At 42.3% G+C, this 26,323-nt stretch overlaps 3 protein-coding genes across 5 annotated transcripts in view; 1 reads left to right on the top strand and 2 right to left on the bottom strand.

The window, feature by feature from the left end:
* The window catches only part of LOC138980349 (uncharacterized), a 133,522-nt gene that overhangs the window by 25,895 nt on the left and 81,304 nt on the right, over window positions 1-26,323 (top strand). The window lies entirely within an intron of this gene.
* Window positions 491-9,356, bottom strand: LOC138980335 (toll-like receptor 13). Its single transcript, XM_070353198.1, has 2 exons — window positions 8,779-9,356; window positions 491-6,677 (listed from the first exon to the last, which is right to left on the bottom strand). The coding sequence occupies exon 2, from the start codon at window positions 6,215-6,217 to the stop codon at window positions 4,055-4,057; it is 2,163 nt and encodes a 720-aa protein (XP_070209299.1). The 5' UTR covers window positions 6,218-6,677; window positions 8,779-9,356; the 3' UTR covers window positions 491-4,054.
* Window positions 9,376-19,392, bottom strand: LOC138980334 (toll-like receptor 2). 2 transcript variants are annotated; one of them, XR_011460296.1, is made up of 3 exons: window positions 19,329-19,392; window positions 12,491-15,712; window positions 9,376-12,081 (listed from the first exon to the last, which is right to left on the bottom strand). XR_011460296.1 is itself a non-coding variant. In XM_070353197.1 (2 exons), exon 2 carries the CDS (start codon window positions 15,446-15,448, stop codon window positions 13,211-13,213), a length of 2,238 nt encoding a protein of 745 aa, XP_070209298.1. In that variant the 5' UTR covers window positions 15,449-15,712; window positions 19,329-19,392; the 3' UTR covers window positions 9,376-13,210. The 2 variants fall into 2 exon arrangements, 1 of the variants encoding a protein (XP_070209298.1); XM_070353197.1 differs by having other exon boundaries at window positions 9,376-15,712.

Here is a 26,323-nt window from a genome sequence, read left to right on the forward strand (position 1 = left end):
CGTGTATATGTACGCAAATGCGTGCACACACATGCGTGTGTATGTGTGTGTACTCTGAGTGCGTTGGTTCGTAGGTCTTTCTTCTTTTAGTGCACAAAGGTCATGAAGCAGGACCTTGCATCAGGCAAAAATAAGTGTGCTGTTATTTGAAGTGCTAAACAGGAAGAAAAGGAAAATGCTGTTGAGTCAAAAAATATCCTTGAAGATTTTGCCTTGGGTAACTGCCCACACAGACACACACACACACACACACACACACACAAACACGCACACACACACACGCACACACATACACACACTCACACTCATACACACACACGCACACACACAACACGCACACACACACATACACGCATACACACACACACACACACACAAACACACACATACACATACACACACACACACACATACATACACACACACACACACACACACACACACAGCAGGTGGAATGGCTTACTACGTGGTCAAAACAAAACATTGAGCATAACAAGTTTCATTTTATTATAATATTCTCATTGTTCATATCATTAAAACAACAAGATATTATAAGTATGCAAGAAGAAACAAATAAGACACTATGTGTGTGGTGTGTGTGTGGTGTGTGTGTGTGTGTGTGTGTGTGTGTGTGTGTGTGTGTGAGCCAAGCTCTTTCATTTGTAAGGGTACCTTACAGTTAGGAAAATGGAGGGTGCTTAAATCTTCATTGAAGGAGCCGAACAGGAAGAAGGAAAATTATTTTGTTTTTTTAATTTTTGTTTTTGCATGTTAAGTGTTATTGTTATTGTTCATTTTAGATTGCTGCTTTCCGTTGACAAATATTTTGTAAAAAGCCTCTCGAGGGTGACTAAAAGCTAACGGAGTAATGAAATGGGTTGATATCTGTAGATCGCATGTGCCGAACAGGAAAAAATGATTTGATATTGTCGTTGTAACTTCAGTCATACAAAGTATCCTTCAAGATCCTGCTCAGGGTAACTGTCGAGAAAGAAAGAAAGATTTGTTTTTAAAGGAAAGAAAGATTGTGTAAAAAATTCCATCTCACACGGCATTAATAGGTAACATGCGCCTCGAATCGCCTTGTGTGGTGAAATACGTGCGCGATATAAATCCTCCTAAATAAATAAATAGAGGAATAAAGGAATAGGAAACACTCGCACAGGCCCAAGATATTTGGTCGGCGGGTGACGTGAAATACTGCACCTGGCAATATCGGAAAAAGTATATGTTAATAAAGACAAAAACTAAGCCACTTCTTGACAACGACAGTGCATTTTTATCTTTTAGGGTAACTATGATAAATTATGTAAAAATCAAAAATGCAATTAATATTACCACACAAGCAAAACATTTCAAGTGAAACCATGCTGTAGGCTACATACACAAACATAATACAAGCATTATAAGAAATAATCCATGAACATTCTCCACCGTAATTGCAAACTACATTATTTTAGAATGTACGTCTATGCAGAGGGAGACACGTTCCTAAACCGTCGCGAAAGGCGTTACAGGTTATGATCATGCATATCACCACAACAAATATTATCATTATACTCAGTTTTTATTCTCAACCAGTTGGGTAACAAAACAAAAATACCGTTCATATGGGACAAATCGAAGAGGTGAATGGGTTTGAGCTCCAGGTAAAACGGTTAACTGTCAAAATTAAAGCCAATCAGGCAGATTATTTGATGGTGGACAACGACTGTAAGCATTCACTCTCAAAAACCCAATCCATGTTGATAATTACCGCGGCGACTCATCGTCAATTTGCAAATGATATCTTTAATCGCAGAATGCACAACGAAAAGTAATAAAATATTTAAAAGAAAAGTATATGCCAAAAACTTACTGAAATCGCAAATATGATGGCAGATCTGTACATTTTTACAACATTTGACGTCACACACAAGTATGACGTGTTATGTCGAACTTCTGACGCGCTTCGGGGCCCTGAATTACATTCTTCAAATTACGTTCAGAATACGAATCCAGCTCTATAATTGTGCGTACCTTTGCTCTTTCAAAATGATGAACAAAAAACTATGTTTGGTTGCTTGTTGTCAGACAAGCATTTTTTGTTGTTTCTCTGGGAGAATGTCGACTCATGTTTCATATTTATCAACCACAGCAAATATTTATCCTTCGGACCACCAAAAAAGCTGGTCTGTCAACAAGCTATCAAACATCTTATAAGATTTGTACAGAGTAACTTGTTTACATACATTGGCGTTCTTCAATAATTCGAATGATGCACTGCACAAGGGATACAGGAGACGTAAATGAGATGCACGTAAATGGAACTCTGACATTTCAACTGTTTTAGAACCTTTTGAATAGAAATGCATTCTGAACCCACAAACATTGTTCGGTTCAGTGACAATCTTCTTTTGCTTACAACCTTGGGTTTTAAAACACACACACACACACACACACACACACACACACACACACACACACACACACACACAGACACACACACATACACACACACACACATACACACACACACACACACACACACACACACACACACACACACACACACACACACACACACACTAAAACAACAAAAACGGACATGGGGACACGATCATGGAATCAGTAAGAAACGCCTTGGCAAATGGAGGTAACCCTGCAATGAGAAAAGAAGAATTTCGTTTTTCAACCAATCTCTCCTGGGATAAAATTCAAAGCGCAAGTGTCTCGATCTGCGATTCGCTTACACAAAGACGAACAGGCAGAACCTAAAACCCGACTGGGTGGCCGAGTGGTAACGCACTAGCGCTCGGAAGCGAGAGGTTGCGAGTTCGACCCTGGGTCAGGGCGTTAGCAATTTTCTCCCCCCTTTCCTAAGCTAGGTGGTGGGTTCAAGTGCTAGTCTTTCGGATGAGACGAAAAACCGAGGTCCCTTCGTGTACACTACATTGGGGTGTGCACGTTAAAGATCCCACGATTGACAAAAGGGTCTTTCCTGGCAAAATTGTATAGTCATAGATTAAAAAAATTTCCACCAAAATACCTGTGTGATTTGGAATAATAGGCCGTGAAAAGTAGGATATGCGCCGAAATGGCTGCGATCTGCTGGTCGATGTGAATGCGTGATGTATTGTGTAACAAATTCCATCTCACACGGCATAAATAGATCCCTGCGCCTTGAGTCCGAGTCTGGAGATACGCGCGCGATATAAGACTTCATATAATATAATAAAAACAGAAAGGGATAAGGGCCTACGATAACTGGAACAATGATATTGTTCAAACATGAGCGGAAAATACAACCTCTAGATCTACTGTAAGCTGTGTAGGCAACCTAGCTGTCTGCTTCTTTGTCTATAGTGCATGGTTAGGTTATTGTGTCCAGCTATTTTCATCGCCTTTTCGTCGCAGCCAGAACGAGAAAGTTAAAGCCATATGTACTCGATGACTATACACGCTAATTGCTTTACCAACAGCTGGAGACATGCTAAATTAAGTTCCCTGCAAAATATTGTGGTCTAGGACCCCTTCAATGTTGAGATATGTTAATTTTCATTTTGATCTGGATCGTCCTATTTATAGATTTGCCAACAGAGGTAGCGTTGACGCAAGAGAAATAACTCCGCGTCTTTGTTTACATCCAAAGTTTTTGAGACTCTAAAACAAGCTGTAATGCATGTATATGGTCCGCGCATGGCGACATATCGTCATTACATGGTCTTATGGTGCGTTTGACATCGATTATGGGCAAACTACACTTTGTAAACACGGGAGCGCGTACATATGCCTTTAACATTTGTTTAAATGCATCGAACGGAACTTGAAAGACAGGCAAAGCAAAGGACAAGACCTTGGAAGAGAGATGATATTTTTATAACCTTCTTCGCGGTACTGTGATAACCTTAAAAAGTTTCAAACGCAGAGGCCACCATGCTAGAAAGGAGAAGGATATTGTGTGTGTCTGGATCGATATTGAATCGGTCTGGAATAGCTACATAGATTGTAGCGACGTGAAAAATCGAGAATCAATCAGCCGACTTCTATAACACCAGATCACTGTCCATACTCACTATGGACCTATCTGTGCAGCAATCTCGTTCAACGAAAGGCGGAGACGTCCCCAAAAGGCTTCCAGTGCGTCACCACTCTCCTCCCACTGGATGTATGTCGTCGTTTTAAGCACAGCCATCATGGCTGGCGTCATCTCACTCGATGCCACGTCATCTACACACACGATGATCAGAGCATCGTCATAGTCCATGGCATGGCTTAGACAAAACGTAAGCTCGAACTGACACCACTGGCGCTTGACAAAGTCTCTGGAAAAGACCATCAGGATCTTCTTGCTGCTGTGCACACAGTCTGCAATGTTGTCCACGATGTTGTTGCCGGGGATGAAGTCTCTCTCGTGGAGACACAACCTCAGCCCCAGGCGGTCCTCCAGCTCCGGCATGAGGTGCTCTCGGACCCAGGGAAGATCTTCGGAGGCGTAGGATACAAAGACGTCATAGGTAAAGCTACCAGCCAAGAGACGTCGTTGCCTGATATGTCGTCTTCCCCGAAAGGCCTCGTAGAGAATCAGACGAAGGTGCCAGCGATAGCGAAAGAGCAAAGACGCAACAGTGAAGACAAAAAATGATAAACTGAATATCACCGTTACCTGGGTACTCGCTTCTCGGCTTAACAAACAAGCTTGATGTACCATTGTAAATCTTTCCACCATCTTCCCTGGAATATTGGTGCAGTTGTATTCAGGAGAATCGCGAAATGGAAGCTCATAGAACAACGATCGGTTTGACGCAAGCCAAGTTCGAAACCACAGCAGGTCACAAGAGCACACAAACGGATTGTAACCAAGGAGCAACGTCACAAACTGTGTGCGTGTGCTTTCAGAAAAGGTTGTTTCTCGAATCACAGAAATTGTGTTATGAGAAAGAAGAAGAAATGTCAAATGGGGATGCAAATCAAAGGCCCCGTCAGGAATATTGGTTATACGATTACTCCGAAGATCAAGTATTCTCAAACCAGACAGCTGGGCAAAAGTGTCTTCAAATATACTACTCATCTGGCATCGTCGCATAGAAAGATACATCAAGGGAAGGTGCCCCAAGAGCTGGTGAAATCTTTGACCGTCCACATTCTCAAAGCTGTTCCCGTCCAGGGACAAATATGCTAGACTTGTGCAATTTGCAAATACGTCGCTGGATACTCGGATCACATCTCCAAACAGTATATTGTTATTGTCCAGCACTAAAACTGTCAGATTTGTGTTAATAAACTGCTTCTTATCTAGATAATAACTATCACCCTTGTTTCTTTGAAAGTAAAGAAATTTCAGACTTGGAAACCTTTCATCACTAAACATTCCTTCGTGTATAATGGCAACGGAGTTGTCACTTAAATCAAGATGCTCTAATGCAGGTAGACAAATGTTGTGAAAACCGAGTATCCTTATCCTATTTGAATTCAATCTGAATTTTTTTAGTTCAGGAAAAAGTGACGTTTCGTTCATGCAGGTCGAAGGAAAGGACTTCAAATCATTGTATGAGACATCCAGTTCCACTAATCCAATCGGATTGTCAATCTTGAGAGTATTAAATCCATTTAAAGCCAGATGGACAAATTTTAGATGTTTTAATGGTGACAATTCTGTGAGGTTGAGGGGGTTTATTCTGTTTTCCCATAAAGACAATTGTTCAATATTTGAATCAATATCACCAAACACATCAGATGGCAGAGGCCCAAGGTCACACCCAAATGCGCTTAGGTTTCTCAGGGATGGCAGCGAAATAAGACGTGCAATACCATCGTATGTGATAGGGTTTTCGTTTATAAGAAGCCATTCCAGATTTGGAATCGGACTGAAGACACCCCGTGGGACGGACGTCAGATGATTATAACTGATGTCAAGAACGCGAATGGTACTTGCGTTTACAAAGAAATTCTCAGTCAGCATATCCGACCTCAGTTCGTTTCCATTGAACAGCAGTCCATACACGTTGGCTGGTAGTGCAGGTATATACTGAAGCCGTGTGTAGCTACAGTCTGCATATAAATAGCGAAATACATAGCACACACAGCGATTGTCTACACAAGGGAAGCCTTGAACTCCACTTTGTTGGATACGTGCAGATGGTGTTCGTTGCCACATGGTGCTGGGATGAGCGACATCAAGAACAGCAGCAACTCCAGCTGAAAGCAACACTGCAAAATAAAAGATGCCGACTGCCATTTTGTAAAGTATGCCTGCGCAAAGGTTCAAAACCGACAATGTCGTTGTTGTTGTTGTTGTTGTTGTTGTTGTTGTTGTTGTTGTTGTTGTTGTTGTTGGTGGTGGTGGTGGTGGTGTTGGTGTTGTTGTTGGTGTTGGTGTTGTTGTTGGTGTTGGTGTTGGTGTTTTTGGTGTCGTTGTTATCGTTGTCTTCAGCCGGTAAACAGCGCTGATTTTAGTTGAATCTGGGTATACAGGCTAGTGTACATACTGATACACGTGTTCATATTTCTAAGGCGATTGGTGAATACAACATTTTGTAAGCAAGAGCAAAGGTTCTCAATCCAATTTCACTTTTTTTTTAAACATGTACTTAGCCAGGTCCCAAAATGAACACGTTAGAAACGGACGTCGTCCATGCAGAGCTCATCAAGTAGAACGGCAGAGAGGTTGTCTCTTATGCCAGATGCGATGTAAATATCTGCAACAAAACATTAATATACAGTTCGCAATGCTGAAAGCAGAAGTGGGTATCTGCGATATTGGTAACACGTTTAAGAGTGAAAACTGTTTGAGTTATAAGCCTGTGACTAAGGTGACCCTCACACTGTTACCAGACACTCCCCGGACTTATTTTAAGCCTAGCGCAGAACCGCGCGAGGTGACATGCGACTCATTTCGTGGTGGAGGGTCACATTTATGCTTTTTGATTCTAAATGTTGTCCAACGGTGGACGAGGTGGTGGAACCCAGGTATTTAAAAACCTCTTAGAATAGTTAGTTAGTTAGTTGTTGATTTTTGGGTCCAGCGGACCATATAGGCCAAATCAGGACCCCTCCCACCTCTTAGAATACAAAACCGAACATAACACACAGATGTCGCTTTTACATTTTCAAGTTTTGACTAAATGTTTTAACATAGACTGGGAATCGAGACGAGGTTCATGGTGTGTGTATGTATGTGGGTGTGTATGTGAATATGTATAAAGCGATTCCGAGAAAACTGCTAGTCTTATCTTCATGAAACTTCACATGAGAGTTTCTGGGTTTGATATCTCCAGTGTTTGTTTCATTTTTCCTATAGATGTCTTTGATGACTTCATATCCGGATTTTTGTGAAAGTTGAGGCGGCACTGTTACACCCTTAATGTTCAACCAAATTGATTGGATTTTTTGTCAAACAATCTTCAACGAAGGCCGGACTTTGATATCGCATTTCAGCTGGGAGGCTTAATAATTAATTAATTAATTAATTTGGTCATTTAACATCTGAAAATTGTAATTTAAATTAATATTTTAGAAAACTATCCAAAAATAATGTCATCTTATTTCTCATCGTTTTCTGATTCCAAAAACATATAAATGTGATCTTTTGATTAAAAACGAGCTCTGAAAATTAAAAATAATACAATTATGATTGCAATAAAAAATTTCCGAAATTGGTTTTAAAAACAATTTCATCTTAGTTTTTGTTGGTTCCTGATTCCAAAATCATATAGATATGTTATTTTTGGATAAAAACCAAGCTCAGAAAAAAAGAGATACAGAAAAGCGTGCTATCCTGCGCAGCGCAACCACTACCGCGCTATTCTGGCTTGTCAATGTCACTACATTTATCACGGGCGGGGGACTGACGATGCTATACGGTTTTGGTGAAAAAGTGCAGTGCGTTCAGTTTTATTTTGTGAGATCGACAGCTTGGCTAAATGTAGTAATTTCCCCTCATGCAACTTGTTAATCTTGCAGAGCGTTTTCATTCGTAAACGATTTTCGACGTCAATATTAAAGGCATACTAACGCACTCCCGTGTTTACAAAGTGTAGTTTGCCCACAATCGATGTCAAACGCACCATAAGACCATATAATGACGATATGTCACCATGCGCGGACCATAATACATGCATTACAGCTTGTTCTAGCCTCTGAAAAAGTGAGGACGTCAACAAAGCTCCCTTGCATCAACGTTACATGTGTTGCCAAATCTATAAATAGGACCATCTAGATCAAAATAAAAATTCAAATATCCCAACATTTAAGGGCTCCTAGACCACAATATTTTGCAGGGAACTTAATTTAGTCTGTCTCCAGCTGTGGGTAAAGCAATTAGCGTGTATAGTCATCAGCTTTCTATGCCTTAAAAAAATAAAAAACGACAGCCAGCACTCCAAGAGTCAGAATCAAAATACATGTACAAAAAAGATATATTTTGGAACATTTGATTTAATTATGACGAAACAAAACGTAACATTCACAGTTTATTTTTTTTAATTTAACGCTTTGTTTTGTAATACATCAAATTGTTATCGTCAATATCAAAAGTGCAGAATACATTTCGCTAATGTAGTAAACATTTCCACATGAACCTATCAAACAACTTTAAAATAATCGACAATATAAAAATTAATCAAGTTAAAACTCCCTGGGGACATATCGAAAAAACAAAATCTTTTAAATCACCAATGATGGGAAAGACATTCTACGTCAGTCTGTCCAAATATTTTTAATGAATGAATGGCATAAAAAGGGTGCATGCGTCTTTAACAGCTCTTTCATTGATTGAATTGTGTTGGATTGCTTACTTACCTTAACTTGCTCAGTGACACTGACTTTTATGTCAACATTTGATTTACGCCGCAATGTTCAACGGATCGTTTTCATTGTAGAACGCTGAGTATGTCGCGGGTTGAGCCTCCGCGTCCGACACAATCATTAAGTTGTTGCTCGACACTCTTATCAGCAGTAAGCCCAGTGCCAGTGCTACCACGAAACACTATGACTCCTTTTTCCAACTGCATCAAATTTGAAAGGCAACACAAATCTAAATAGACGTCCAGGGATGTCGACTTCTATTTTGTAAATGCGTGAGACAAGGAAAAGAAAAACAATCCAGTTGTTTTTTCTTCCTCTTCCTTCTTGTATCAACCGAACAAGACTATTTTTTCCTTATTGCTGGGTACTGCTTGAGAGTGTTTTGTTGTTGTTTTTACTGCAAACAAGGAACCATATCATAGAGTAGTTTTAATCATGACCTGACATGATTACAACGACACAACTATTTTGAATGTATGCCCCAGTTTTAGGTCAGACTTGTTTCAGAGTGTTTGTAAGAGAGCGTGAGATGTGTTCAAATGATGAAACAGATGTTGATATACGTGACTCATTAAAGCACAGACACAGACACAGACACACACACACACACATACACACACACACACACACACACACACACATACACACACACACACACACACACACACACACACACACACACACACACACACACACACACTTTTTAGTCACCCTCGAGAGGAACTTTACAAAATATTTCGACGGAGATCTAGAGCAGCAACCAAAAATGAATAACACTTAAATCTGGAGAAAGAATTTTTTAAAAGATAATTACATTTTCCTTGTTGCTGTTCGGCTACTGCAATGAAGATATAAGCACCCTTCATTTTCTTAACAGTAAAGTCCTCTTACAGAGCAAAGCGCGTGGCTCACACACACACGGCAGACTGTACACAAACAAAACAAGTCGCGTAAGGCGAAAATACAATATTTAGTCAAGTAGCTGTCGAACTCACAGAATGAAACTGAACGCAATGCCATTTTTCAGCAAGACCGTATACTCGTAGCATCGTCAGTCCACCGCTCATGGCAAAGGCAGTGAAATTGACAAGAAGAGCGGGGTAGTAGTTGCGCTAAGAAGGATAGCACGCTTTTCTGTACCTCTCTTTGTTTTAACTTTCTGAGCGTGTTTTTAATCCAAACATATCATATCTATATGTTTTTGGAATCAGGAACCGACAAGGAATAAGATGAAAGTGTTTTTAAATTGATTTCGACAATTTAATTTTGATAATAATTTTTATATATTTAATTTTCAGAGCTTGTTTTTAATCCGAATATAACATATTTATGTTTTTGGAATCAGCAAATGATGAAGAATAAGATAAACGTAAATTTGGATCGTTTTATAAAATTTTTTTTTTTTTTTTTACAATTTTCAGATTTTTAATGACCAAAGTCATTAATTAATTTTTAAGCCACCAAGCTGAAATGCAATACCGAAGTCCGGGCTTCGTCGAAGATTACTTGACCAAAATTTCAACCAATTTGGTTGAAAAATGAGGGCGTGACAGTGCCGCCTCAACTTTCACAAAAAGCCGGATATGACGTCATCAAAGACATTTATCAAAAAAATGAAAAAAACGTTCGGGGATTTCATACCCAGGAACTCTCATGTCAAATTTCATAAAGATCGGTCCAGTAGTTTAGTCTGAATCGCTCTACACACACACACACACACACACAGACACACACACACACGCACATACACCACGACCCTCGTTTCGATTCCCCCTCGATGTTAAAATATTTAGTCAAAACTTGACTAAATATAAAAAGCACATGGGAACCCGATCGTGGAATTAGTAAGACCCGCCTTTACAAATGGAGGCACCCCTGCAATGAGAGAAGGAGAATCTCCTTATCTGCCAATCTCTCTTTCGGGATAAGATTCCACGTTGCTTTCAGACTTAAGCCTACGTGTCTTGTTCTGTAAAAGGCGTAGACAGAGAGGAACGGACAACACAGCACATTAATAGGCAGAACCAGAAACAGGAAGGAGTTAGGGCCTACGATGACGGCAACAATGATAATTTTCACAAAGGAGCGGAAAATACAACCTCTAGATCTACTGCAAGCTGTGTAGGCAACCCAGCTGTCTGCTCCTTTGTCTATTGTCGCGACCAACCTGATAGGTAGGACCTTAACTTCTCACACAGAAGGAGTCAGGAACTCAAGTGGTAAAGTTCAACAAAATGAAGACTTTATTGCTGCTAGAAAATAAAGGATGAGTGGATGAGAATGAAAGGATGTTGATGAAAATGATGGGGGAATGAACAAGAACTGCTGGGCTCTGCTCTACTACAGCACACAGAAAGTTAGTGATGATGATGATGATTGATGATCAGGAATGAAGGGTGACAGCAATGATGATAATGCAAAACATGTCAACACAATTGCACATCAACATACATGTGGATATGGCAACGACATACATAAGGCCACGCACACATGTGAGAAAGCAAAAATAAACAACACAACTGTCACTTTTGTCAATGAAATACTAAGGTAGCTGAATGTGCGACAATGCCACCCGTACGGCCTTAAAGGTGAGTGCAAACGTGTTCTTCACCAACATATCTACGCCGAACTCGGGTTATAAACCCTCGAGCAATGACTGGCGCTTGTTCAAGCTAGAATGACATGTGAAAGTTACTTCCCTTTAAATCAGCCAAGATGCGAATGGCGAGTGTGACGAACGCCAACTAGATGCTTGCGCTGATGACACGGAGTGAGTGCGAAGATGATGATCTCCCCTGCCTACCCCCTTACTGCAAGCGTTGAGCAGTAACGTTGAAAGGAGTTAGACAGACGAACAGACGATGAAACATCTCCCCCCTCCTTCTACCCCTTTACTGCAGGCGTTGAGCAGTACCGACGAAGGGGGAAAGAGGAAAACGAATAGACACGATGTAGATATCTCCCCCTCCTTCGACCCCTGTCTGCAAGCGTTGGGCAGAACTGATGAAGGGGGAAAGAGGAAGACGAACAGACGCTGACGATAGACGATGGCCTCCCCTGACCCAGTGCGCTGAGAACGACGAACAGCCTGCACTGTCAGGGAAGCAGTGACGGCGATGATGACAGACGAGTAGATGACAGATGACAAGACGATATCGGCGACGGCGAGGACAGCCAACGACGGGCAGCGGGACTCCAGACGACAATCTCGCCCTTGTGACGAAACTCCACGCAGGCACCCTTTTCAGTTTGCAGATGAGGCCGTGCTCGACAAATAAATGAAAGAAAAACACAGGCCTATAAGGCCATAATTAGAACACATGGTACTCAAATGCGACATGATTCACAAGGCAAAAAGAGTTTAGCCAACAAACAAAACAGAGGTCACCCCATAATATTTACACAAAAGCTAACTGGAGTGTGTGACCAAAAATCAACCTTACTGTCACTTTCAAGTCTTGCAACTTTAGACTCATTTCACAAATTCATGTAACATTTTCCAACCAGGAAAACACGCTTATTTCAGAGCATGGAATGATAACCAAAATGAGCGTGAATGACAATGAAGGGGGAATGAAATAAAGTGAAAAGGCCATGAGCTAAATTCTACCTCCCTTTTACCACCCTCCACCCGACCTACAACACAAACTAGAGACCAAAACACGTGTACAACAGAAGACATTTACACACACACAAAAATACTCACATGGAAGAACCTCTATCCTTCCCCTGGTGAATATTTCCCTTTTCACGGCAAAGCCGACGTCAACAATAATGTTGAAAACTTGACCGGGTTGACATGAGTCACACCACGTACTTGGGCCGACAGCAGTCGCGCCACATTCCAGAACACACAATCGAGGTGTTACTGCTTTCAAAGTTCTTTGGCTTCTGCCCCGAATCCCGTTCAGCGCTGAGCGCAGACGACGGGTGAGCGCTAGCGACGCACCAAATTCACGTGCTCCCCGCAATGCGGTCACGAAACACGGACACACTACACACCGCGGCTGGCGGTTTGTCGATTTAGAATCTACCCTGCAACCCATCTCGCGACATCTATAGTTCATGTTTAGGTTGTTCTGTCCAACTATTTCGTATTTGTGATCCTCTTACCTGATTTCATCGCCTTATTGTCGCAACCAGCATGAGCAAGTTAACCATGTTTCTTAAATGCATCGAACGGAACTTAAGACACAGACAAAGCAACGGACACGGTTTTGATAAGTAACAAGTAGGAAAAAATATGATATTTGTAGAACCTTTTTCGTCGTACTGTGATCAACCTTAGATAATTTAAAACAGAGACCACCTTGTACGGAAGGAGAATGGAATCAGAATCGGTCTCGAACAGCTACATAGGTTGAAGCGACGTGAAAAACCAACAGCCAACCAGCCAACTTCTATAACACCAGATCACAGTCGGTGCTCACTTTGGGCCTATCTGTGCTGTAATCTCGTTCAACGAAAGGCGGAGACGTCCCCAAAAGGCTTCCATTGCGTCACCAATCTCCTCCCACTGGATGTACGTCGTCGTTTTAAGCACAGCCATCATGGCTGACGTCATCTCACTCGATGTCACGTCATCTACACACACGATGATCAGAGCATCGTCATAGTCCATGGCATGGCTTAGACAAAACGTAAGCTCGAATTGACACCATTGGCGTTTGACAAAGTCCCTGGAAAAGACCATCAGGATCTTCTTGCTGCTTTGAACACAGTCTGCAATGTTGTCCACGATGTTCTTGCCGGGGATGAAGTCTCTCTCGTGGACACACAGACTCAGCCCCAGGCGGTCCTCCAGCTCCGGCATGAGGTGCTCTCGGACCCAGGGAAGATCTTCGGAGGCGTAGGATACAAAGACGTCATAGGTAAAGTTACCAGCCATGAGACGTCGTTGCCTGATATGTCGTCTTCCCCGAAAGACCTCGTAGAGAATCAGACGAAGGTGCCAGCGATAGCGAAAGAGCAAAGACGCAACAGTGAAGACAAAAAATGATAAACTGGATATCACCGTTACCTGGATACTCGCTTCTCGGCTTAACAAACAAGCTTGATGTACCATTGTAAAGTGTTCCACCATCTTCCCTGGAATATTGGTGCAGTTGTATTGAGGAGGATCGAGAAATTCAAACTCATAGAACAACGATCGGTTTGACGCAAGCCAAGTTCGAAACCACAGCAGGTCACAAGAGCACACAAACGGATTGTAACCAAGGAGCAACTTCACAAACTGTGTGCGTGTGCTTTCAGAAAAGGTTGTTTCTCGAACCACAGAAATTGTGTTTTGAGAAAGATAAAGATCTGTCAAATTTGGATGCAAATCAAAGGCCCCGTCAGGAATGTTGGTTATACGATTACTCCGAAGATCAAGTCTTATCAACCCAGACAGCGGGGCAAAAGTGTTTTTAAATATGCCACTCATCTGGCATCGTCTCATAGAAAGATACGTCAAGGGAAGGTGCCCAAAGAGCTGTTGAAACCTTTCACCGTCCACACCCTCAAAGTTGTTCCCGTCCAGGTACAACACTGTCAGACTGGTGCAATGTGCAAATGCGTCGCTCAATACTGAAGTCAAATCTCCAAAATGTATATTATTATTGTTCAGCACCAGTTCTGTCAGCTTTGTGTTACTAAACATTTTTTCATATACCACCAATCTATATATGTTGTTTTCAAGGAAAAGATATTTCAGACTTGGAAAATGTTCATCACTAAAAGCCCCGTCGTCCATACTGCCAAATGAGTTGTCCGATAAGATAAGAAAGTCTACTTCAGGTAAACAAATGCTGTAAGAATCTAGTGCATGCATCCTATTTGCACTAACGTCGAATCTTGTTAGTTCAGGAAACAGTGACGTTCCGTTCATGCAGGTCGAAGGAAATGTATACAAAGCATTGGACGACACATCCAGTTCCACTAATCCAATCGGATTGTCAATCACGAAAGTAGTAATTCCATTTTGAGCCACATTAATCCATTTCAGATGTTTTAATGGTGACAATTCCGTGAGGTTGAGGGGGTTTATTCTATTTCCAAATAAGTATAAACCTTCAATAATTGTATCAATATCACCAAACACATCCGATGGTAAAGGTCCAAGGCCACAATGAGAAGCGCTTAGGTTTTTCAAGGATGGAAGCGAAAAAAGATGTGCAATACTGTCGTATGTGATGGGGTTATCGTCTATAATTAGCGATACCAGATTTGGAATGGGACTAAAGACACCACCTTGGAGGTACGTCAGATGATTATTACTGATATCCAGAACGCGAATGTTACTTGCGTTTACAAAGAAATTCTCAGTCAGCATTTTTGACCTCAGGCCGTTTTCACTGAACAGCAGTTTAGACACGTTTGCTGGCAGTGCGGGAATGTACCTGAGACGATTCGAGCTACAGTCAGCAGTGAATTCCTCGCACACACAGCGATTGTCTCCGCAAGGGTAGCCATGACCCCCAGTTTGTTGCATACGTGCAGATGGTGTTCGTTGCCACCTGGTGCTGGAATGAGCGACATCACGAACAGCAGCAACTCCAACTGAAATCAACAGTGCAGCACAAAAGATAACCACTGCCATTTTGTAAAGTTTATCTGCGCAAAGCTTCAAAACCGACAACGATGTAGTTGTTGTTGTCGTCGTCGTCGTTGTTATTGTTGTCATTAGCAGGTAAAGAGCTCTGATTTCAGTTGATTCTGGGTATACATGCTACTGTACATGTTGATAAACGTGTTGGTAATTCTAAGGCGATTAGTAAACGCATATGTTCGTAAGCAAGAGCAGAGATTCTTGATCAAATTTCTTTTTGGGGGGCACCATGTACTCTTCCAGATCCCAAAATGAACCCATCAGAAACGGTCGTTTTCCTGTGCTGGTGAAGGAGAACGGCAGAGAGGTTGTCTCTGTCATCAGATGCGATGTGAATATCTGCAACAAAACCAATATATTGCATTGTTGAAACCAGAAGTGGGTATCTGCGATATTCACATTATTTGTATTATTTAGCTCGTAGCGCCAAGCTGAATAGCGGTAAGCGCCAAAGCGCCTAGCCTTACTAGGGGGCTCCCGCAAAAATATGTTCACCAAAGAACCCAAATGGTGCAATTTGGTGTCATCTGAGCTCCAAATATGCCATTAAATTCAGTCTTTGGAACCTCCACCAGTTATTTTTTCGGCGGACACTTTTGCTTTTTCGGCGGAACAAAAAAAATGTCGGCGGAAATTTGCATTTCGGCGGACAATTCCCATGCCTGTAAATCATTTGTGGAAAACTGAGGTTATATAAAACAGTGGGGGTTTCCAGTATTGTACCATGTGTTACTCCATACCCCCCGCCCTCCATGGAACTTCTTGACCCCAACCAATTGGGGGGGGGGGGGGGGAGTTTGCCCAGTCGGTAGAGGCGCTGGCTTTAAAACCGGTTGTTACTATCAGCGTGGGTTCAACCCCCAAGTTCGGCGCGGGATGTGTGTCCCAGAGTCAACTTTGTGCAGACTCTCCTCGGTGTCCGAACACCCCCGTGTGCACGCATGCGCACGATAAAGATCCCAGGGTCACAGCGAAAGCCTCAGGCCTTGGAAACACGAATACATGCATGCAAAAATATGAAGCTCGGGTGTCCGTTCGGCCAACAGCCAATAAAGTAACCATTTCAGCACTGACCCAAGACGACCCAACCCGGTCCCTAGCCCATTTCAGGCCTCCTCTGTCAGCTGTCTACATCCCCCCCCCCCCCCTGCATTTTTATTTTTTATTTTCATACAAAGCCGGGTTTTCCCGTGTAACATGCCCCTAATGGCTTTGCCGTGAGGGCGTAAAACTTACATTTTCTCAGTATTGTAGATTTATACAGAAAGTGTTGTCTAGAGACACAGTAGAACACGACATCAAAGACTTCCGTACTAAGAAAGTTAACCTACAGACTACCAGTTGATATAACACGGGACAAGATGGTGGAACTCACATTTTTAATACCTCATAGAAAACAAAACTGGACATAACTCAGAGATGTCTTTTTCAATCTTCCAGAGCGTGTACATCCGTCAATGTATTTTGCCTTAATCCATCGTCAGTACAGTACCAGTAGTGCACGTTGCAATTTGCTAATACGGTTACAAATATTTATACACACACAGTGTAGTAAACGTTGCCACATGAACCAACTCAAAATAAAAAATCTTTCAAATAATCAATAACATAAACAAGTCGCGTAAGGCAAAATTACTACAGTTAGTCAAGCTGTGGAACTCACAGAATGAAACTGTACGCACTGCATTTTTTCACAATGACCGTAGTCCGCCGCTTGTGCGTAACGGAGTGAAACTGACGAGCCTGTTCAGCGCGGTAGTGGTTTCGCTGTGCTGCATAGCACGCTTTTCTGTACCTCTCTTCGTTTTAACTTTCTGAGCGTGTTTGTAATCCAAACATATCATATCTATATGTTTTTGGAATCAGGAACCGACAAGGAATAAGATGAAATTGTTTTTAAATCGATTTCGGAAATTTAATTTTGATCATAATTTTTATATTTTTAATTTTTAGAGCTTGTTTTTAATTCAAATATAACATATTTATGTTTTTGGAATAAGGAAATGATGTAGAATAAGATTAACGTAAATTTGGATCGTTTTATATTAAAAAAATTATTACAATTTTCAGATTTTTAATGACGAAAGTCATTAATTAATTTTTAAGCCACCAATCTGAAATGCAATACCGAAGTCCGGCCTTCGTCGAAGATTGCTTTACAAAAATTTCAATCAATGTGATTGAAAAATGAGGTGTGCCGGGCCACCTCAACTTTTACAAAAAGCCGGATATGACGTCATCAAAAGTATTTATCGAAAAAAAGATCAGGGATATCATTCCCAGGAACTCTCATGTCAAATTTCATAAAGATCGGTCCAGTAGTTTGGTCGGAATCGCTCTACACACACACACACGTACAGACAGACAGACAGACAGACAGACAGACACACACACAGACAGACACACACACACACACACACACACGAATACACACACACGAACACACATACGAACACACACACACACACACGCACACACACACCACAACCCTCGTCTCGATTCCCCCTTTATGTTAAAACATTTAGTCAAAACATATTATTAAGACAGTGTATGGAAGCTACCATATTAACCTATCCAAAAAAATTTAATCTTCTAAATAATCAATGATGGGAAAGACATTCCACATGTGACATGAGCCTATCCAAAACGGATTTTTTTTTGTTAATTCATTTGATTGTTTTAACATCAGCCGTGCGCGTGTGGCGGCACTGTCTCGCCCTCATTTTTAAATCAAATGGAATTTATTTTCAAGCATCTTTTTTTTCACATACAGATGTTTACTTGATACATACATACATTATACCCGAGTACGCTAGTACTTGGGCTCAGCAGACTTTAGTCGTGTGTGTGTGTGTGTGTGTGTGTGTGTGTGTGTGTGTGTGTGTGTGTGTGTGTGTGTGTCTGTCTGTCTGTCTCGACTTAACAGCTTATTGCTGGGAAACTACTGGGCGCAGTTCGTTCAAAAGTTGATACACTAACTTGATAATAGGTCCGATTGATCGTATTAAAACTTCATAATGTTACCTGGGACCTTAATGCGAAATAAACCACAAAAACGACTTGGCGGTTGGACGAATTCAGACCGTGAGCAACAGCCAGCCATTGAGCTGATAGAACAGCCGAACGCGTCACACAGTGACGAGAAATATAGCGTCGTAAAAAGCATGCGTATCGCATGGGAGACGATTTGCCAGGCTTTGCGCGTTGTGTGTTTGAATAATTTGATTTTTTGTGTACCCCATTTTCTACCAAGCGTTGGTTGCTCGGTCGCGACTGCGGTGGTTTAGAGGTCGCGATTTTGTGTTTTGATTCTGATCATATTAATTTGTATTTTTTTCTTATGGTTTCCTTTGTTTACATATGTTTCAGTCTTTTACCTTCACTTTACATTAAAGAATTTGGTAAAACTACCTGGGGCGTGATAAATGCAAGAATCCGCGAGCCAGGACAGTAAAAGAACTTCGTGGGCCACCAGTTCACCAGTTCACCAGTTATGAAGAGGGTCGGCAGTATATTTTTCACTGTGATCAAATAAAAGAGAAAGGCCAGTCACCACGCACATCCTCGGCTCGCATGCAATGTAGTTATATAGCAAAGGGAATGCCTGTAATTCACACAGAGCAATCACTTGGTCTTAAACATGCACAAGACAAAAACTTTCATACTGGGGGAGCGAGCCAGTCTGAAGAGTACTCGGGTCCAGCGCGAGCGTTTTTTATTCCAAGACAAACGCATTATGGTATGCATTTACATGCAGTATTCAATAAACCAACGTGAATTGAAAATTGACCACGCACCACCAGGGAACTATGGTCTAAAGGAGAAAAAAAAAGTGAAACGTTTTGGAGAGCATTTGAAAACCTGACATTTCTGATGTATACAAAACATCCCTTCGGACACATTCACACGAAGACAACAACGAACAAACAGTAACATGCACACATATATTACATACATGCCCCTCCTTTAGTCCGTGCACACATGCACAAGTCCCGCTGTGATAACACGAAGAGGCTTGTTGGCACTGACAGCATAATTACCCAGCGCACACACGAGCAACACCACAACACTACACCCAGGATCGTGGTACACCTAGCTCTGTACCCCGCAGGTGGTACACCCACTTCTGTCCCCCGCACGCCGAAGCAGAGGTGAGATATTGCCAAAGAATTGCCCCGAGAAGGTATGCTTGTGGTAGATCACATTATGTATTATAGATAATCTGAAGCAGAATTGCCTAGGCTATAATTATGTACAATAGGTTACTTAGGTCTCGTTGTGTACTTGTGAACAGTGGTGTTCAATTTTCTGCCGAAGTCCGTGAAAAATCTGCAGATAGGTATCAATTTCTGACACATTTCCATTTGAATCACTAGCATTTGAATCACTATTCTAATACTCAAAGATTAATTTTAGATACCTTACAGCCTTGTATGCGCGTTGTAGGACACATGCATTGCGGATAAGGTGCTCTAATCTAGTATTGTTTTGTGGTACTCTATTCTCAGTGGGTAAGGTCCCTTTCATGGTATCATACATGGCTCGCCGAGACAATACGTCTGTTCTATTCACGTGTCACGTGTTTCCGCCCAGCACTCGCTGGGGAGCTAGCACATGGCGGCTAAAAGACATGATTGAATCCTGATGAGTTGAAATTAAAGTTCTAAACCTGAACGGACCCGTTTCAGTATTTATGAGTGCATGGACAGCATGACATCATGACAGTCCCCCGCAGACACAAGATGAGGTCCTCCGCATTTTGGGCGGATTACATGGTACGCCCCTCCGCATAATTATGCGCGCTGACAATGCACATCCTTCAGGGCAAAACTGACCCGTTTGAAGCGTTTTCCTTTGGCAGATGGAGACCAGGGACCACGCGCTAAGGTGCCATGTTAAGTAGTCGACAGCTACCAGGACATCAGTGGTGAGCTGACTACAGCAGAGACAGCCCCTTTACATACTTCTTCACCGAAGAAGGTTACCCCCCTCCATTTATGCGACGAATGGGGATCAGCATACAAACACAAATGGGAGAATGATGGCAACAAATCTAGTTTCATATGCATTGTTTGTGACAAAGGTTTTTTTGCGACAGGTTGATTACCAGGCTCACACACACAAAAACATGCATGCAGGCACCACACATTTCAAGTGTGATGTGTGCAACAAATTCTATGCACATAAACGTCGTCTGGACAGGCATGTTTGTCTGGCTGAAGAACCGGGGTTTGAGTGCTCAACGTGTCGAAAGTCTTTTCAAAGAAAACGTATTTTCTTCAGCACACAAACTACCCACTCTAATGTCCACGCTTTTTTCTGCAATGCATGTATGAACGGTTTAAGTATCGATCTGGTCTTGCCAGACATCGGGATGAGTGTTCAAAACGGTTGAGCAGATCGCGTGCAACATGTACCTGATGCTTCTTCCGTTCCGCCATCAGCTTATGAGGCCTCCATTTTGCGGCCAGCTTTTGAAGCTGGAGATAGTTGTGAAGAATTCCCTGGATGGTTTCATATGAAAGGTTGAGTCTTGCACTTTATTCTCGCATGTGCACGTTTTGATCTTACTTCTTAGGTTTTGACACATCAGCTACATTACTCTTGTTTGAAGCACTCTTCGGAAGTCGTTTTGGCTTGTCTGAGTTGTTCCCCTTTTCCCCAGTTTTGAATCCTTGTTTATTTTGCCAAATTGTAGACTATGGAGCAGCTTTGATTTATGTATCTTACTTCAAATTTGAAGCAGTTTCCATTGTTTCATTACACAGCTACAGTCTTCCAAAGACGTAGCCAGCTTCATGATGCTTGTTAAAAGACCCCATTTTTACCTCATTTTTGCAAGTGATACCAGCTAAAGGTTTAGTCTTTCCAATGATATATGTCTTGTCATGATCTAGCTGTGACCTGAGACATTCATAACAGCGGTTTGATCATTTTGTTTGGAACATACCTCGTAGTTAATCGGTGACTTATTCCTTGTGCCAAATGTTGGAGTCCATCTGAAGATGTCAGATACCAGTTGGTGGATTAAGACTTTTTTCTGATAAACATAACGACGGGGGATATTACCCGAGTATTGCGGTGGGGGTCTACCAAGCAAATCGAACAAGCTGCGGGGGATCTTAACCCGTGATCTTTGTACCTATCGTGAGTCTAAACTAAGCTAAGCTGAATTTCAAAAATGGAAAGCAGTATCCACAAGTAATTAGACTTTTGACAAGCAAGAAGTATTATATAATCATATCGAACATGGTAGACAGTATTTCTGACCTGTTCTAAAGTAATGACTTCTCTTATGCAGTACATGAGAATATAAATGGTAAGAAAACTGGCTTATCCAATGTTTCTGTCAGTATGATACAAAATTCAATACAAGACAGTCTAGTTATCTACTATTTTAAGGCATTGATTTGCAGACACCTAACATGTGGTTTGTCCTGCGGGGGACAGAGAGGGGTGTACCACATGTGGGGGATAGAGTCAGGTGTACCAACGATCCAGGGCGTGAACACGTATACATTTAGTTCTCAGCCTTCTTCGAAGTGTGTACTTCCGCTGCGTGGTGATTAATTCGCTCGGGTCATAAGTGCTAGTCACGTGGTCACTTTCTCACAAAAAAAATACACCTCGCACATGGAACAACACGCCGGTGTAACGAATTCAGATTACTCCCGACTTCAGATTTCTGATTCGATATGCATTTTTTTTATCCGAGACTAAATTGTTGTATCCTGGTCAAATCAAAGAAGTACACTTATTGAAGTGAGAAGACCATGCCAGTTTCTTGCTAGTAAAGGAAACTGGTGGTGAAATGTAATACATTTCACCCCCAAAATCGATTTTTCCACAACGTGCACGGAGTGGTTTCGTCCCTTGAGTGAGAAGGGAAAGATATTAGGATTAAGCAAATTTCTAATTTTCTAAATTTATGGTCGCAGATGTCTCCGGGTTGGGCTGAGGGATGTTTCGACAAAGGCTGGCAGTTGCTGTAAATCCTTAGTGTCTTCGATTCTGAAGATCTTAATTGCCATCTGCTGACTGGGGAAGTGAAATTATATGATGTATCAATCAATCAATCAATATGAGGCTTATATCGCGCGTATTCCGTGGGTACAGTTCTAAGCGCAGGGATTTTTTTTTATTTCTTTAATTTTTTTATGCAATTTATATCGCACACATATTCAAGGCGCAGGGATTTATTTATGCCGTGTGAGATGGAATTTTTTTTTACACAATACATCACGCATTCACATCGGCCAGCAGATCGCAGCCATTTCGGCGCATATCCTACTTTTCACGGCCTATTATTCCAAGTCACACGGGTATTTTGGTGGACATTTTTATCTATGCCCATACACTTTTGCCAGGAAAGACCCTTTTGTCAATCGTGGGATCTTTAACGTGCACACCCCAATGTATGTGTAGTACGACACTCACACACATAGGCAACACTGTGAAGGCGTGTACAGTAATGATTACACTGTATTGTAGATAAGACTAAAAAGGTAAGGTTGATTACACAAGCACAAAGTAGAGAGTACTGATAGTAATAGACTGGACACTGTGGAAGCTGAATGCAAACTGCTGCAGAGGCTGAGCTAAGCTGAGGCTGGCTGTGTGGCCAGGCTATATTGATATTCATGACCAATGAGCAGATAATACTACATCTCCCTTCGTTAAGAAAAAGACTATTGTTTTAACAATAAGTTTTTTTACATTTGATTTTCTTGTGGATCCTTGTGGTGTTACTGTATTATACATTATAACTGTGTGTATTTGTAATTTTGCTGTAATAAGTAATACGCATTGCAATGTAGGCAAACACAGAGTCTTTACAAGATGTCAGTGTCTTCAGGAATATCAATCATGAAGTTTTGATAATCATTAATATTTTAAGTCTTCAAATGTTTTTCTGTGCATTCCTTTGCTAAGGGAACTATGTGTAGGCTACCGCAGTAGTGTATGTACACTGAGCCTTGGGTCAAGTTGCTGGCATCCGTCATACATCACTGGCAGGAAACGGAGGAAGTGACAGAGAATGGCATGCATTTCCTAAACTGCAGTACTGTGGAAAGTCACAACCGAATTTGCACTATATTCTAGTCACAATATCACTGTTGGTCTGTTGAACTGTAAGAGTATGACTGCAAGATTTTTGCCCTATATTCACTACATCAGTCCTGTGGATATATGTCCCTGCAAATAGAAAAACAGGGAATTTACTGGGTTCTAGACTAATTGCCACCCGGACAACTGCCTACCGGACAATTGTCCCCTGACAACTGCCACCTGGACAGTTGCCCCCCCCCCTCCGTGACAATTGACCCCAGGACAATTGCCCCCCATTCTTTTTTTGTTGGTGTTAACTGAGTTATTATGTGTTTTATTGTTGTTTCGAGGTATATACTACGTATATATCGGTATTTCATATACGATTAACCGTTCATCTCTATGACGCTTCCTGGTTTTAACACATACACACACACACACACAAACACACGCACACACACATACACACACACACACACACACACACACGTACACACACACACACACACACACACACACACACACACACACACACACACACACACAAACACACAGATTGGGGTTCGTGCGTCACTGGATAAGCGGACTATAGCGCAGGGCTCCCCAAACTGTGCTTTCCCTTGTCCTGTACGCACGCACACAGATACACATATCGACACGCACACCTACACGTACACACAGACACACATACAAACACACGCATGAACGCGTGAGAAAATGCACGCACGAACTCAGACACATATAAAGACACACACACACACACATACACACACACATTAACACACACACACACACACACGCACACACACACACACACACACACACACACGCACACACACGCACGCACACACACACACACACTCACACACTCACACAAACACATACGCACGAAGACTTTCATGAAGAATGCTTTAGAAAGATTCGGGTGAGGGGGGGGGGAGGGGCAGTTATCCGGGGGGCAGTTATCCGGAGGGCAATACTTATTATTCTCCCATGGTGGGGGGCAATTAGCCTGCTACCGTCTACAGGTCCAATTTCGGTGGGGCTGATCGGGTTGTTGTAGTTCCGGCTTGTGAAGGAAGCTGCTGTGGCAGAGGGTGGTGTTGTAGTTGGACTTCCGGTGGTTTGGGTGTTGCCTCTACTGCTTGAGGAACGTCTCTGATGTGGACTCTGTTCCTCATGAGCGTCTCTCCTTGTTGCGTGGTAAGCTGGTACGATTTCGGCTCCGCGCTCGGTCAGGTGACTTTAGCTGGGATCCATTTCCCTGTCTGGTAGTCCTGGACACGGGCTTGTTGACCAGGCTGAAGGACTGGCAGGTCTTCGTCATGCCTATCGTGGTACATCTTCTGTACATTCAAGCGATCCTGAAGCCATTCTCTGATTAAGTTTGGGAGAGAGTTCAGCTTTATGGGCATGTTGAATCGTGCTTTTCTTCCTGTCAGGATTTCAAGGGGACCTGGGGTAGATGAGGACAGAGGGGTGGTGCGCAGACATAGGAGGGCAAGGTCAGGGTCAGTTCGGGCTTGCCTGGCCTTCTGTAGAGCATTCTTGACTGTCTGCACGTGTCTCTCACTCATACCGTTGGATCTGGGGTATCTGGGGGAAGAGGTTATGTGGTCGAATTCCCACTCTATTGCAAATGTGACAAAGGCGTCCGACGAGAATTGGGGGCCATTGTCACTTATCAGCTTGCTGGGAATGCCATGCTCAGAGAACATCTACTTTAGTGCTGTGTCATACTTCATGCGGCAGGATATGCCAGGGAGTCTGTCTTTATGGAACACTTTGAGTTGAAGACTAAACAATTCTCAGCTGCAACTTTGAAGAGGTTGTGGGTGATCTTGTCATGTTCTTCGTTGGCCTTTGCGTAGACAGCCACGTCGTCGGAGATGCCATCTGTTCCGTCCACTTACTCCAGGATCTGGTCCATCTTCAGCTGGAAAATGTCTTGTGACATGGACAGTCCAAAGGGTAGACGCCTGAAGCAGTACCTACCTGTGACTGGAAAGTTGTCAGCAGTTGAGAATGAGGATGTAGCTGCACTAACCAGTATGCGGACTTGGCATCCAGTTTTGAAAAACCCCACTTTAGCACCTTGGAACTTGCGATGATAGAAAGTACCTGCCCGTCCGTTTTCCAAGCTCGCTGCGTACCAGGGTTATCGATGGTGATCTGGAACAGGCCGTAATTTCGTTTTATACGATCTTCTACGATCACCACATTGGGACTGCAGTTCTTCAGCTTGAGTCGGTTTCGTAGCACCTCCTGGCGGGTTATTCGAGAGATGAATCAGACGATGATAGGATGATACTTCCCCTCTTTCCTTACACCTACACGATGAACATCATCGTTGTCACAAGGCCTTGTCGTGTTGAATTCTCAAAACCTTTTCCTCGCTCTCTTCACCAGTTTCTTGTTTTCACTTCTTTTCCTCTAATAAGAGAAACATTACATTATTCAACTGAGACAACATGTAGCACTTTCATGTCAATAAGCCATGCCCCGGAAAGAGCAAGTGCTGCGTGCGCAACTCATGCAGACGACGCCTATGTAGTGATAGAGTACGTAGATAGAGTACGTAGATTGTGTCGACTGTAGACGTTCTGTAACTTTAAGATATATTATCACTTTTACACCGTGTTTATTGTTTTTTTTATAAAAATTGGTTCAGGCAGCAATGTGAATCGATCTTTGCTGGGGTGGTTCTCTCCCCATGGCCAGCCTTCAAACTTTCTTGCAAGCACGTACCGTAGCAGAAAACAAATGCTTTCGAATGTGATCGATTTTGACGAAAAGAATTCATATTCGTCTTTTAACGTCTCGTCTCGTCTCGCTTCGTCTCGTTTCATTTTGTCTTATCTCGTATCGTCTTGTGTTGCCTTGTCTAGTCTCATCGTGTTT

This window comes from Littorina saxatilis, linkage group LG11, assembly GCF_037325665.1.
Source record: "Littorina saxatilis isolate snail1 linkage group LG11, US_GU_Lsax_2.0, whole genome shotgun sequence".
NCBI lineage: Eukaryota > Metazoa > Mollusca > Gastropoda > Littorinimorpha > Littorinidae > Littorina > Littorina saxatilis.

Coding starts and splice junctions, on each gene's coding strand:
- LOC138980335 (XM_070353198.1), bottom strand. CDS start 6,217: ATGGCAGTCGGCATCTTTTATTTTGCAGTGTTGCTTTCAGCTGGAGTT.
- LOC138980334 (XM_070353197.1), bottom strand. CDS start 15,448: ATGACAACAATAACAACGACGACGACGACAACAACAACTACATCGTTG.